Raw genomic sequence first — 13,671 nt, 5'->3', positions numbered from 1 at the left:
TCACTACATCAGCAATCGTATTACAATATATAAATGTACTGAAGTACCACGCTGTATACCTTAAACTTACACAATGTTACCTGTCAAATTCATTCAATACATGAAAGTGACCTAATAGAATCTCAGAAATACAGATTTTTTTTTTCCTTTTGGGAATTTAACTGTGGGAAAAAGGTGGATTTTGTTCTGGGTGTCTTCCAAACCCAAGTCACAAAGGCTAGCTGGACAAATGAAATCCGGATGTCCAAAAAATGCAGTTAGTAAATGTGAGCTCGAACTGCCATTTGTATATGGGACATTTGCTTGTGTCTACATAAAATGTACACTCTCATTGCTTTACACTGCAAATACATCCCTGAACATTTATGTTTCAAGCACATGATTATCAATCAGATCATACAGGCATCTGACTAGATAAACTTGAAGCTAAAATTAACAAGTGTTTCCTAAAAACAATGTAGAACAATGCACATGATCTAATAATTAAGTGGGGGATGTAAGTGAGGCAAGGGAAAGCCTGAGACACAACTGCACATTTCCTAAAGTCTTCCTATTGTAGACTATTGAGCACATATAGGCATATATTCAGAGAAAATAAATGGAAAATATATCAAAATATTAACAGCAATTGTCTCTTGCATGATGGGGTGCTACATAATTTTTATTTACTTTTTAACAGCTTTTTTGATTTTCTACATCCTCTGAAATCAGCATATATTCCTTTGTTTCATCACATTGAATTTTTGTTTAAGAAAGGTATGCTGAGAGAATTAATTATTTAAGTGAATGCCTCAGTAAAGAGTCTGGTAAAACAATCACCCCCTGAATATCTGTTTTGGTAACTGGGGTTTCTCATTTACCAGTGTTGCTTAAAGGAAGTCTCATCTATGTGACTTTGCCCATCATAGAATCCTCAGTGCTACTGTAAGTACATAGGACATAGAGTAGGTACTCAATTTAATTTTTAAATAAGTAAATGAATTTTAAAAATTGGATAACATTGAGTCATATTCTCTGCTTATAAATCTGACTTTCAAGTTCTATGTATTTGCAAAAATTGAGCCTTTTATAACTCTACAGGACAGACATTTAAGCGACCACATGTAAGAACCCTATTTTTAAGTTGGGTAAGGGTTCTTCTCTGCGAGGTTCGGGCGTGTGTCTAATTTGGAAGTTAATAGTAAGAAAGTAATTGCTTTATTGTTTATCATCAACTCGTCAGTTTCTATAGTATTAGACGTGAACAATGATGCAGCTAAACCACAAATCATTTCTGTTTGCTTTGGAAAAGGGGTATGATTTTTCCCCAGAATGTTAGCCTTTGTAATTTTTTTTCCCCCCCATGGACTAGATTTGTCTTTCCTGAGTGCATAGATTGACTGACTGGTAGGGAAGGTAACCAGAAATGGTCTGGGAGACAGGGGAGAGACAGGCTGGAATTAAACTTTTACTACCTTTCAGTCTCAGGTGCTGAATTTAAGCTTCACTGGCACTGTTCTAGAATGATATTACCGTTTCTTTGTATAATGTTTTCTAGTATTTAGAGTGGGGTGGGTGGAGGGCACTTTTTCTTAAGAGATAGGATTTTTTTCTCTCTCTCTTTGCTCTTTAAAAAAAACCTCTTTAGAGGAATACGGTTCAATGGTGTCAATGAGACTATGGCCAATTTGCCTTGGGTTAGGTGGATTTCTCTTCTACTCTTAAAATTCTGTTTTTGTTTTTCCTTTTGGGTGTGGAGAAGAATAAGATCTATTGATTGTAATGAAGCTAAAGGTATCTCTTCCTATGATGGAAGAATTTTTCCTAAAAAATTTTCTGGGGAAAAAGATTCCTTGCTTTCCATGGGGTTGAGGGAACACCTCTCTGGGTTTGGAGAATTTCTATTTGTTTAGAAAAAAAAACAAACTAGGTTTTGTGGAGAGGAACTATAAGGGCCACTGGTTTTAGTAAGGTTGGGGAGCCCTCCTCAGGAGGATTTTTCTTTCTTCCCCCCCCCCTTTTTTTAAATGAATAATTTATTAGGAAGAAATGAGTGGCAGCATCTCTTCTGGAAAGAATTTCTTTTCTTTTTTTTCATTTTATTGAAAAAGAAAAAAGAAATACTTGAAGGCTGGAGGATAAATAACGTCCCTGGGTTTGGTTGACATTTGGTGCATCTCCCCTTGGAGAAGATGTAGAAAGAGATTTTTTCCCCTCCTTTTGCGGGGTCAGGGGTGGAGTGGGTTGATCATCAGGAATAATATGCATTATCTTCCATAGGGCATTGGTGTACCTTCCTTAGGAGAATTTCTTCCTTTTAGTCTTTTACGAATTATCCCTTATTTTACTTTTTTAATTCCTCCTTTTCCTTCCCTCCCTCCTTCTCTCACCCTCCCCTTCCTTCACCTCTCACCCACCTCTCTTTTTTGATTGGAAAAAAATGTTCAGGGACTGTGGTGAGTTTGGGGAAATCTTATTCCCTAAAAAGGAGGTTCCTCTTTTAAAATACCCTATTCATTTTATCCCTTTGTACCCCCCTCCCCTCCACCACAGTTATAAATGTATTTACTTGTTTTGGGGAAAAGGGGACTTTGTTGAGGCTGGGGACATTTTTCCTTAAGAAGACTTTCTTGGTTTTGTTTCTGTTGCTCTTCTACCTTTTCTATTTATCTTTCCAATTAAAAACTTTCCTGTATTAAAAATAAAGCTTTTGTGTTTGGATGGATTCAGGTTATCTCCCATTAGAAGGATTTCCTTTCATTTTTTATTACTTAAAAATCTGCATTTGTTTTTGTTGTATTTTGACAACAGCAAAAAAAGTTATTGGGTCTTTGTGAGGCTGGAACATTTCTCCTCTTTAAGAGGATTTTCTTTTCTTCGTTTCTTTGATACCCTCCCAACATACATGCCTTTCCATTATTAATTTTCTTTTCAATCTTAAAAAAAAGTGTATTTTGAGAATAAGGTTTAATGTGCTTTGGTGAAGATGGGGCATCTTCCCTTGGGAGAGATTTATTTCTATTGTTTCTTTTCCCCCCTTTCCTGGCAATTAAAAATTCAGGAGATTTGGTAAGACCAAGGACCTGTCCTTTAATATTTCTTTCTTTTTGTTAAATTAAAACATTTGTGTGTATATGGGGTGGCAGGATTAGTCAATTTCATTAACTTTGATTATTTTGAAAGAATCTGCCCTTAAAAAGATTTCCTTTTTTGTTTGTTTGTTCTCAAAAGAAATAAAAAGGGGTGTGTTGTGTGAATAAAGGTTATTTCCCTCAGTGAGGATAGAGACTCTGCTCTTAAGGGGATCTCCTTTTCTCTCCCTTTCTTTTAGTTCCTTTAAGAATTTTTTCCCCCTTTATTATTCATTTGCTTGTTTGCTTGTTTGTGGAAACGTAGTAGGTTCATTATCTTGAAGGTGGAGGAACGATCTCTTTCTTTTACCTATTTTTTAAAAATTGAGATAACTCACATCATAAAATTCACCATTTTAAAGTGTACATACACATCAGTAGTTTTTCATATATTCACAAGGTTGTGCAACCATCATAGCTATCTAATTTTAGAATATTTTTATCATCCCCGAAAGAAGCCCTGTACTCTTTAGCTATCACCCACACTTCCTCCTCCCCACCCCAGCCCCTAGCAACCACTAATCTACTTTCTGTCTCTACGGATTTGCCTATTCTGGAAATTTTATATAATTGGAATAAATAACATTAGGGAGCTTTGGTGAGATTGGTGGACCTTCTGTTTGGAAGATTTATTTTTGCCTCCATAATTTTTGCAAGGGATTGGGCACGGGCTGTGAGATGCACATAAAGTTTATAAGTTTCATGATTTTTTTAAAGTTAGAAATATGATTTACCTTGAGATGATTTCTCTTTCAGTTTTGTATTTTCTCTGGGGAATATAAATTTCATGGGATGTGGTGAGGGTGAGGAGCCTCTCCCTTTAGAATTTTTCTTTCTTTTTCTCTTAAAATAATTTTCAGGAAAGGGATAAGTTCCATTACCTGAGGTCACTGTCCTTTTCTTTCTCTCTTTTTTTAAATTGATAAATTTGTTCTTCTATTTTGAGAATAAGGTTTATTTGCTTTGCTGAGAGTGGGCATCTCCCTTTAGGAATGGATGCTTTATTTTTTTAATACTTAAAATTATTATTTTTTCACTAAGAGAATTATAGTCAGCTAGCTTTGGAAAGGTTGGGCACCCTATCCCTAGCAGAATTTCTATTTATTTTCTTTGCACAGAAAGGTCTTCTTTGGGAATAATAGGTTCAGGGTCTTGTGCCTTTTCTCCTTCCTTCTCAGGCTCCTGTTCTATGATGGCCCCTGTGGGAGCATCAGACAGTCACTGCTTTGGAAAAAAATCAAGGCTGATGGAATGTCAGCGTAAAGATTGTTCTTAGACAACTGAGGAACCTATGTGTCACAGAAAGCCATACGGTGACTATTTTTTAAAATCCACAATTGATAAATTAATAGTTATATCCTATTTAGGTGTCAAATTTTATTTTTGCCCTCCCCCACCCTGCTACCTTCTTCAGGGTAATAAAAGTTAATAACATAGAAGAAGGCATTCTGCAAACTGTAAATTGCCATACTAGCAGAAGGAATTATATAATCCTCACTATAATGCTCCTGAATGGTTTCCTGGCCTCTATGGATTTTTCCCCTTTCCTTGGAAGTACTTGGGGTAATGGCTCAGCCTTTCCTTTTGGGCTACAGATCTGTAGAAGCCCTAGTCAGAGATTTTAATAAACACTAAGAATTGTACTCCCAGAAATAAAAGACCACTGACCAAATATCTCGTTATCTTTTCTAGATCATCCTGTATCAAATGTCCAGGAGCTCTCAGAATATACTAAATAAATCAGATGGTATCATCAAAACCTGGCAAGGAGGTGGGAAAGAACCTAAGAGGAATGAAAGTAATTTCATCCTGACCTTCAACGGGTTGCACATTCGAATCTAAAATCCTAAAGTTTTTGACAGTCACCGCAGATATTCTGTTCACTTAGGGAAAAAAAAAATTGTTACCCCTGAAACCAACAACATCATCATTATGTGCTGCTGCCGGGACTGCAGGGGATAAGGACACTTTCTAAGCCAATTTATTGTTAGTAATTTGCTTCTAAATTATGGTTCCAACATCCATTCTGAAAATGGAAAGATTGACTGCATTTCCTTAAAGGCTACCTATTCCACGGTATTTAAATAAACATTTACTTCTCACTCTGAAATCAATGAGGACACATTTTCATTCTTTCACAGCAGCCCTCTTTCCCTTGTTGCTGGAAATGGAATTGATAGGTTTCAGCAAGTTTTTATTGAGGAAAAATAAGGAGGGCTGAATTCTACTAGGCAGTGGGAGGGAGCGATAGTATCTATTTTTGAGAAGCTCAGAAATAGGTAAGATGATAATGTATTCAGGCAAGAATGACCAGATATCATATAAATAAATGCTTGCAACTTTGCAAGAAAATGTGTGCACAACTACCAGGAAACAGTTCTGCTACAGTTTGAGGTGTAATGGTAGTTGCTGTGTTGTCATTAGGAGGGATACACAGATTCCCTCCCTACCCAGAAATATAAGCCACAAAAATGTATTTCTTTTATGATTTTCATCAGTCTCCTGTATGGTGTGATTATAATTTCATAGCTGGTCAAAACCCAATGAACAAAAATATAAACTCTTTCTTCAACACAGCTGAGGGGAGAGAAACAAATATGGTGCACTCATGTAAGCCCCACTCCCCCCAAGAGAGTTATAGATTGTTAAAGAACCAATTCACACATCCTTACTTACACTTGCTGCCACCAGGTGGGAGACAACGGTTCATTTCCTGGAAATCAAAACATTTTTAGAAAGGAAGGAAATAGACAGGTTTGGTTCACAGACTGTGTGATCCTGGTAGCAATGCAGGAGGAGAACATGAGCCTCCTTTTCTCAGTCTCTACCCTCATTCTTGGCGTAGATTTGCAACCAGCAAGTTCTGAAATCCCATAAGAGAGCAGACTACACACTGGAAGATGGTTTTTTTTTTTTTTTTTTTTTTTTTAAGTGCAATACCAGTCAGCAAAATTATCTGGAAGAAACATGCAGTCACATTCAAACACTTGGTTTTGCTCATTTCATCCTTTTACTTATCAGGCTAGTTTCATGTTACTGGTACTGACTGTACCTTGCCATGTAGGATTTTAGGGTTAAAGTTGTAATTTGGTTTGATCTCTGAGCGTGTGTGTGTGTGTGTGTGTGTGTGTGTGTGTGTGTGTTTCTCAAGCTTGCCGCATGGAGGCAGTATCTGAGAACAATGACATCCCAGTTAAGATGGCAACCTGTTTGCCTTGGATGTTAAGATGCAAGTCAGCTGGTTGCGGGTGCTATTTGCCTGAGGAGGATGCAGCAGAGAATGGTCCTATCACTGAAGATCAGATGTTCCCATCTGCACCAGTGAACAATTACATAGCAATACCTAGAGTATTGGAGAAGGGTTCAGGCTCCAGCAATCTGCAGCTTTCAAAGTTCTCTGGAGCCACTGATGGGTTCATTTACAAGCTCCCATTAGTGGATAGTCAAGTTTTTTAACCTCATTTTGCAAGATAAGAGACTGAACAAATGACCAGCTCTACCAAGGGCAAAGTTAAACCCTGGGGGGTCCTGGTCCTCTGCCAGGGCTGCCAAATGCCCATGGGTCAATCATCTGAGTGGGCACTATGTAGAGGAAGCTAAACGGAATCCCTTTACCTTGATCCTCCTTATCTATCTGGCAACAGACATTTTTATGTTAAGCTGGTGGAAGATGCTTTCTCACAGTCACAGAGCTCATCCTTGGAGCTCCTGGTCTCCAGTTAGTCTTCCAGAGGCCAAAGGGGTCATACATTTGCTAGACAGTCCTGTAATTAAGTCCCCAGGTGTCAGTTTCTCAGTCATGTTCCCAAAATCTCACTTAAGAAGGCCACAGGTCGGATGTACCCCGCTGGTCTCCTTCCCACCAGCTTTAGGAAGACTCTTCCCAAAAGACTAGAGCAAGCACCTGTGTTAGGGTGGCTTCCCACATCTAGCTGCCCCACCCTTTCGCTTCTTGAGATCGCTGCAGGAAAGGGCCGCTGCAGGAAGGAGAGAGATCCACCTCCTGGGGAAAGCGGGGTTGTTGGATTTTTAAAAAAATTGTCTTAGTCTCCTACAATCTTATTTTATTTATTTTTAAACCTCTGCATTTTCTCCCTATGAAACTTTTCACTTTAGCCTTTCTCTTTTTCAGTTATTTATTATTGCAATTATTTTGCAAACTCAAGCCTCCCTGCTTATAAGTCAGGAAGCAACCAGCGCTTTCATTTCCATTTCGCGATGTCAACCTCTGCCCCTCCCCCCACATTCTACAAGTGTGCGGTCCACAGTAAAAGGATTCCAGAGCCGTGTCTCTGCGCCCTGCTAGGCAGCAGAATGAACGGGCATTGTTGGTGTGTTATTTGTTTCTGTGTTTCGTTTCTCCTGCAGTGGAAGCTAAATGAAGGTGTATGTATGTATTATCATGATTTTCACAGTCTCCTGGAATGAAGTTTAGGGGGAAGGAAAAGTAGGGGTCGGGGGAGCGCAGAGAAAGCAAGAGAGACTTGCTGAAGAGCACACACTGGCTTCAGGGGTCCAAGGCAAACATCGAAAACCTTCTTTCTCCCACCTCCCCCCTCGGCCGGTGACCGAGGATCCTCCTCTCGTCTTCTTCCGGCTAAGTGCAACGTTTACGAAGGCATCTCTGAAGACTGGAAGAGATGAGGGTTCCCATTCACGCGCTCTCAAATAGCAACTCCTATTTTCGTGTCTCTAAACCAGGATTCCTGTAGCATTCCAAGTGGCCCCGGTGCGGGATGCCAATCGCCCCGCTTGTAAAGGGACCCATCACTATATCACTGTTTGCACGTACCTGCTGGGAAATCCTGCCGATAGATGGAATGGTGGCTTTGACACACGCATGCTCTCCCCCTCCTCCCAGGCGAACCCTGCCCTTCCCCTGCAGTGTGCGTGGGCACCGCCCATCCCCTCATCCCCACCCGGAGTACCAGCGCCTGGCAGCCCACAGTGGCACTGGGCACCTCCCTGGAGCGCAGCCAGTTATACCCCAGCTGAGGACCCCCTCCCCAGTGGCAGGGAGGGGGCCAAGCGGACCGCTGCGGCTCCGCAGCTTGGGCCTCTGCGGCAGTGACCGCGGCTAAGAGGTGTGTCCCACCGCCCCCACTCAATCACATCCCTGTGTACCCGGGGCCAGCCCCAAACATCTCTGTAGGTTTCTTGCGCTCCCTGGGAGCATCTTCCGTCTCTTTTTTCAAAATATAGGCGCTCACGGCACCGTCACTGCTCCCCATGAAGAAAAACTGCTCCGATTCCCACCTCAGTGCTGTCGCCTCTCATTTCTAGCCCCAAATAGCCCACTTTTGCTTCCACATGTTGCTTCCCGCCTCCCAACTGCTTCCCACTCCCCGGGCTCCCCTATTCCCACATCTTTTCGAGCATCTGTGCCAGGCAGTCGCAGCCAAATGGGATGCTAAGAGTACCCAGAGTTCCGTGAGCTCCATAGCCCTACGGCCTCACCTTGAATCTTTCTCCCCTGCTCCAGGGGGTCTTTTTCTTACCTTTATACTGGACAAGGGCACTGGTGTTCGGGGCGATGACGAGGTCTTTAGACCCGTCTCTGGAGCGACCACCGGACACTGCAACAGTCGAGGTGCTGGACGCGGCTCCGGACAGGACTCTGCGGCTGGTTCTCTGGCTGGTTCTGGGGCCGGCTCGGGGGCCGGTTTTATGGCTGGTACTAGGGTCGGCTCAGAGGCCGATTCTGTGGCTGGTTCTGGGGGCGGCTCAGGGGCCGGTTCCGTAGCTGGTTCTGAGATCGGCTGTGTGTCTAGTTCTGTAGCTGGTTCTGAGGTCGGCTCAGGGGCCAGTTCTGTATCTGGTTCTGGGATCGGTTCTGTGGCTTCCGGACAGGGTTCTGGAGCAAGCTCTGGACAGAACTGTGGTGCCGGCTCTGGCGAAGGCGCGTGGAGCGGCGGGGGAGCCGGCGGCGGCGGCGGCGGTTGTGGAGGCGGCCACGGCGGCGGCGGCTCTGGTGACTCTGCCGGCTGCTCTCCATCCTGAGGCGGGGCAGTGCCATGGGCTGCGGCCGCCCCGCGGTCCATGGCCGCACACCGCTTCAGGTCTGGGCAGCTTGCGCTCCTAAGCTTGGAGGGCTAAAGAACCCTCAGGCGCCCTGCCCCCTCCAGTTCGACAACCCCTAGCGAGGTGCCAAACTTTCCTCCGCCCCACTCCATGGCTGGCTCTGCTCTGAGGTCTAACTCGGGGCTCTCAACATCTCCCAGTGCTGGAACACGCCCCTCCGTGAGCGCACACCTCTTCGTAAGCAGCCACGGGCACGGTGGGCGGGAAGCAGAGGGGCTTGCGCGCGCCGACTGGACAGAGCGCTTGATGACCTCCTAGCGACGCGCCGGAGGGGAGGGGGTGAGACAAAAAGGGGAGGGGGAGTAGAGCGGCTAGGGGGGTGTTGGAGCCTGGCCGCGCTTAACCCTTTAGTGACACGAATGCAAAAAAGAAAAAAAAAAGCCAGATGCGAACTTGAGGGTCTTTGCAACCCCCTTAACCACTCAGCTGTGAGCTGCTGCTCAGAACAGCTTCTACCCTGTGTCTGCTCTCTCACCTCAACAGCAGGTGAGCTTAGCCTCGGACCAACCTCTTGCCCCCCAACTCCAAACCTCTGTGGGCAAGTAATCCTTTTTTCTAACCCGGGAAAAGAAATTAAGCAGCACGGGGTTGGTGTGTGTGTGCGTGTGTGTGTGTGTGTGTGTGTGTGTGTTCAATCCTTTAGGTTAAAGTAAAATTTGCCCCCCCTTCAGTTTTTGCATTTCTGAGCTTTGCCAGATCCGAGCGGTTTGCCATTGGGTACAGGGTTTGGGGTGCTTTGGGAAAGGTGTGTGATGAGGGAGTGCTGGAGCCTTGGCTTTCCGCAGCCTGCAGATGTAGCCCCGAGAGCAAGGCAAGAGTGTCCGGCAAGCGGCGGCTGGGCTGTGCACTCCGGAGTGGAGGCTGCCCTGGTCTCCGCAGTGATCGGGGCGTCTGTCTGGCTCGCCTTTACCATGAGAGCCTGCCTTTTGCTTTTAGCTGGATTTCCCAGGCATCAGCAGGACTTTTTACTGAACTAACTGTGTGTGTGTGTGTGTGTGTGTGTGTGTGTGTGTGTGTGTCTTGGACTGGGGGAAATTCACTGCAACACCCACACCTTTTTCACCTCCTAATACCTCAGGAGCACTGTAACATTAGGGACAGAAGATTCTCTGGCGAAGAGAACAGCCGGTCCCTGCCGCAGCACCCTTCCCACCACATCGGGAGACTTTAGAAGCTCTCTCGGTTGTTAGTCACGTACACATACATAGAGACCATCATCTCAGTCAGACCTAGATTTTAGAAGCCAATATACTGCAAAACTGCAATTAAAAATTAAGACCACCCATTAAGCCACTGCTGTGTGGGGGTTGGAAGAACGAGTACCTAGGTATGAACCTACTTTGAAATATGACAAGTGAATTTATTTCTGACACATAATGCTGCAGTTGTGGATAGTAACCCTCTTTAAGCTGCAGCCCTTCCTCTCGCCCTCTCTTCCCAATCTATATCCTCTACTAATTCTTCTTTTTTTAACTGACACTGACCCACCCAGAATTTTCTAGAGCCTGCAGAATTTTTGTTCCCTACACCACATCCCAGCAGTAAATAATACTGCAGAAGACAGTCTCACCTAACCCCCTCCAAAGACCAGAATCTCTGATGAGATCTGTGTTTCCCAGGTCCTCACTGCAGCATCACAGCTTATGCCCACCCTTTTAAAGAAGGGTTACACTGCTTGGCAGCTACTAAGCTAGTGTAGGGACCAACCCTAACCTCTGGGGCTGGGGAAGTCCAGGGGGAGGTGAACCCTGTCTATCAAGTCCCTCACTGATGGTAGGCCTCCTTTCAGTAAATCCACACAAAGGGCTCATCCTCTTCACCCTCCTTGGGCTTTTCCTCCTCTCTTCTATCCTACACTCAAGCAGCCAAGCTGTTTTTAACCCTAAGAGTTCAAGACTGAAATATCCAGATGCCAGATCTGACTGGCTAGTAAGCCTACACATGGAGCTCGCTTTTCAGGCTTTGGCGAAATCTCTGTCTTTAGAAGGGTCCAACACCTCACCTTTAAATCTTGTTTTCACTAAAACTGAACATACAGTTAGGAAGGACTGAAGGTGGAGAAGTCACTAAGTAGGATGGCCTCTTGGGTTGGAGAGTGATGGGGTGGGGTTTGGCATAGACTGGGTGTCACCAAGCAGGACACCACCAGGGGACAACTTGGAGCTATTGCTTTATATATGTTCATTGATCCTCTTGTCTATAATTCTATACTTAATCACAAGGAGTCCAAAATTTATGATGTAAACTCTTGCTGTAAGGTCAGTTTGAGGCTGAATGCTAAAACGGTTGTGCATGGCTTTTGCTCCATTAGGGTGGGTTGTTAGAGATATACAGCTTGGATTGTACTATGATTAATTTTTTAAAAAAATTTATTTATTGGGGTGACAATTGTTAATAAAGTTACATAGATTTAATGGGTACAATTCTGTATTACATCATCTATAAATCCCATTGTGTGTTCACCACCCAGAGTCACTTCTCCTTCCATCACCATATATTTGTTCCCACTTACCCTCCTCTCCCATCCCCCACCCCCCCTTACCCTCTGGTAACCACTAAACTATTGTCTGTGTATATGAGTTTTTGTTTCTCATTTGTTTGTCTTGTTCTTTTGTTGTTTTTGGTTTATATACCACATATCAGTGAAATCGTACTATGATTAATTTAATTTAAAAGATTCTCAGCACATCACAACCTACCTTACTGCTTTATGTTATAGCAAGGTTTTATTTTGCTTTTTAGTCTTTCCTCAGCCCAGCATTGAACATAATGCTTTATGGAACCAAGGGGGAGAGGAAGGGGAATAGTTACGATGGGTTGATTGGTGCCTGACTTTCAGGCACCTTTGCTGTATCTTATTTACTCCACCACCGTCCCCATAGTCTACTGGTCTCTTAACAGAGAAAGCTTTACTTAGATCCTTGTGTGTTTTCCTCAAAACCTAACCTGGGGCTGAGAGCATAGTATGTATTCAGGAAATGTCTGTTAAATGGATGATTCATTGCAGGTTACCAATTAGGGTGTCTTTTTTTTCTGCATTGCTTTTTAACAGTATTTGATATTTCAGCTGATTGATGATCTCCTAAGAGGTTCTTTTCTATTTGAACAATACTGATATAAAGGCCAAGAGCTACATAAGAGTAAGAAGGATGACCATCTCCACAGAGGCTTGAGTAGACATGGTTCTGAATGTCCCAGGGAAGACACAACCTCTACTGCGGGACTTTTAGGCATATTATATAAGTTATCCAATTGGGCTAGATAAAGGATAGATTAGTTCAGTGTGGCATATCTTTGAGTATGCAACGTGCTACCTAACCTCCATCTCTAGCATCGATCATGATTCCACTCAAAATAAAGTCCATCCAACCCAGCCCAGAGATCCTTTAATTTCAGGCATGCTAAGAGTCCTGGAGAGGCAAAGGAGAGAAAATCAGAAATGTGGCAATATTAAAGCTCTTCTCCCTTCTTTTTTCCATTGTCTTTTCATTATTAAATGAGAGAATAACACTGGAGAGCTAGAGTGGAAACCCTTTTTTCTCTGACCAAGAGCTTCAATTTCCCCAAACCCTTCCTTTCAGAACAATTTACAGAAGAAATAGGTGCCTTTCCTGAGTCTTAGAAGCTGCCAGCCTCCCCTGCTCCTGCCATCTTGGCAATGTGCAAAACCAAAATAGCAAACTTTATAATATTTTACTAAATAAAATAGAGATGGGATGAAGAATAGCATTTATGGAGAAGATAGAGGATTCAGACGATTAATTTAGATGGGATTAACATGCAAACCTGTTATCCTTCATTTACTTGCTCTAGTCTTCTAGGATTTGACTGACACAGAATTGGGAGTTGAAAAGTTAATACCTTTATATAATGCCTTTTGATGTTTAAAGTACTTTCATATATGTTGTCTCAAGCTTCATGGCAAATGTGTGAGGTAAAGCAAGTCTGGACTTCCATCTCACACCCCACCCCCTAACCATTTACAGATGACAAAACACAAGTCCAGTGAGATTCAGTGATATGTCTTAGGTCACAGAGATAATCAGTGGTGGAACAGACATTTAGAACTTGTGTCACTCAACTTCCAGATGAGGGAGACCAGAACGTAGTGCTGACTTAGTGGCTGTCAGACAAGGACTATGTAAATCCTCTGGAAGGCAAAGTGGGAAGTCTTCCTCAATGCCCTTCTATTTCTCAAGCCTGTAAGAGGAACAGTGATTCTTATAATTTTACCTTGAGGTTTCTCAGCTCTCACTCTGGATGGTAGTTAATGATATGTAACCAAACTCACTATAGAAGGTCCCTGTTTAGAGGACCCTTTCTGAATATGTGTATAATAAAATAATCTACCCAGACTGTACTTGTTGTATTGGTTCTGTTTTTATATTTTCTTGAAGTTAAGCAGTCCACAGTTAAGATGCATTTACTACCAGTCTGAGGTGTACAAAGTCTGACAATTAAGTTCACGAATTTGTTGCAG

General features: G+C 43.1%; 1 protein-coding gene across 2 annotated transcripts in view; it reads right to left on the bottom strand.

Moving 5' to 3' along the window:
- The window catches only part of DGKK (diacylglycerol kinase kappa), a gene marked incomplete at its 5' end in the record, with an annotated part of 139,464 nt that extends 130,313 nt beyond the window's left edge, over positions 1-9,151 (bottom strand). For both annotated transcript variants that reach the window (XM_081042492.1, XM_081042493.1), the window contains one exon: positions 8,609-9,151. In XM_081042492.1, the coding sequence (XP_080898618.1) occupies positions 8,609-9,151 (543 nt within the window). The remainder of the gene's footprint in view (positions 1-8,608) is intronic.
- Positions 9,152-13,671: the final 4,520 nt, after the last annotated feature.

Source organism: Rhinolophus hipposideros, assembly GCF_964194185.1.
Source record: "Rhinolophus hipposideros genome assembly, chromosome: X".
NCBI lineage: Eukaryota > Metazoa > Chordata > Mammalia > Chiroptera > Rhinolophidae > Rhinolophus > Rhinolophus hipposideros.
This window is presented reverse-complemented; position numbering and strand designations above follow the sequence as displayed.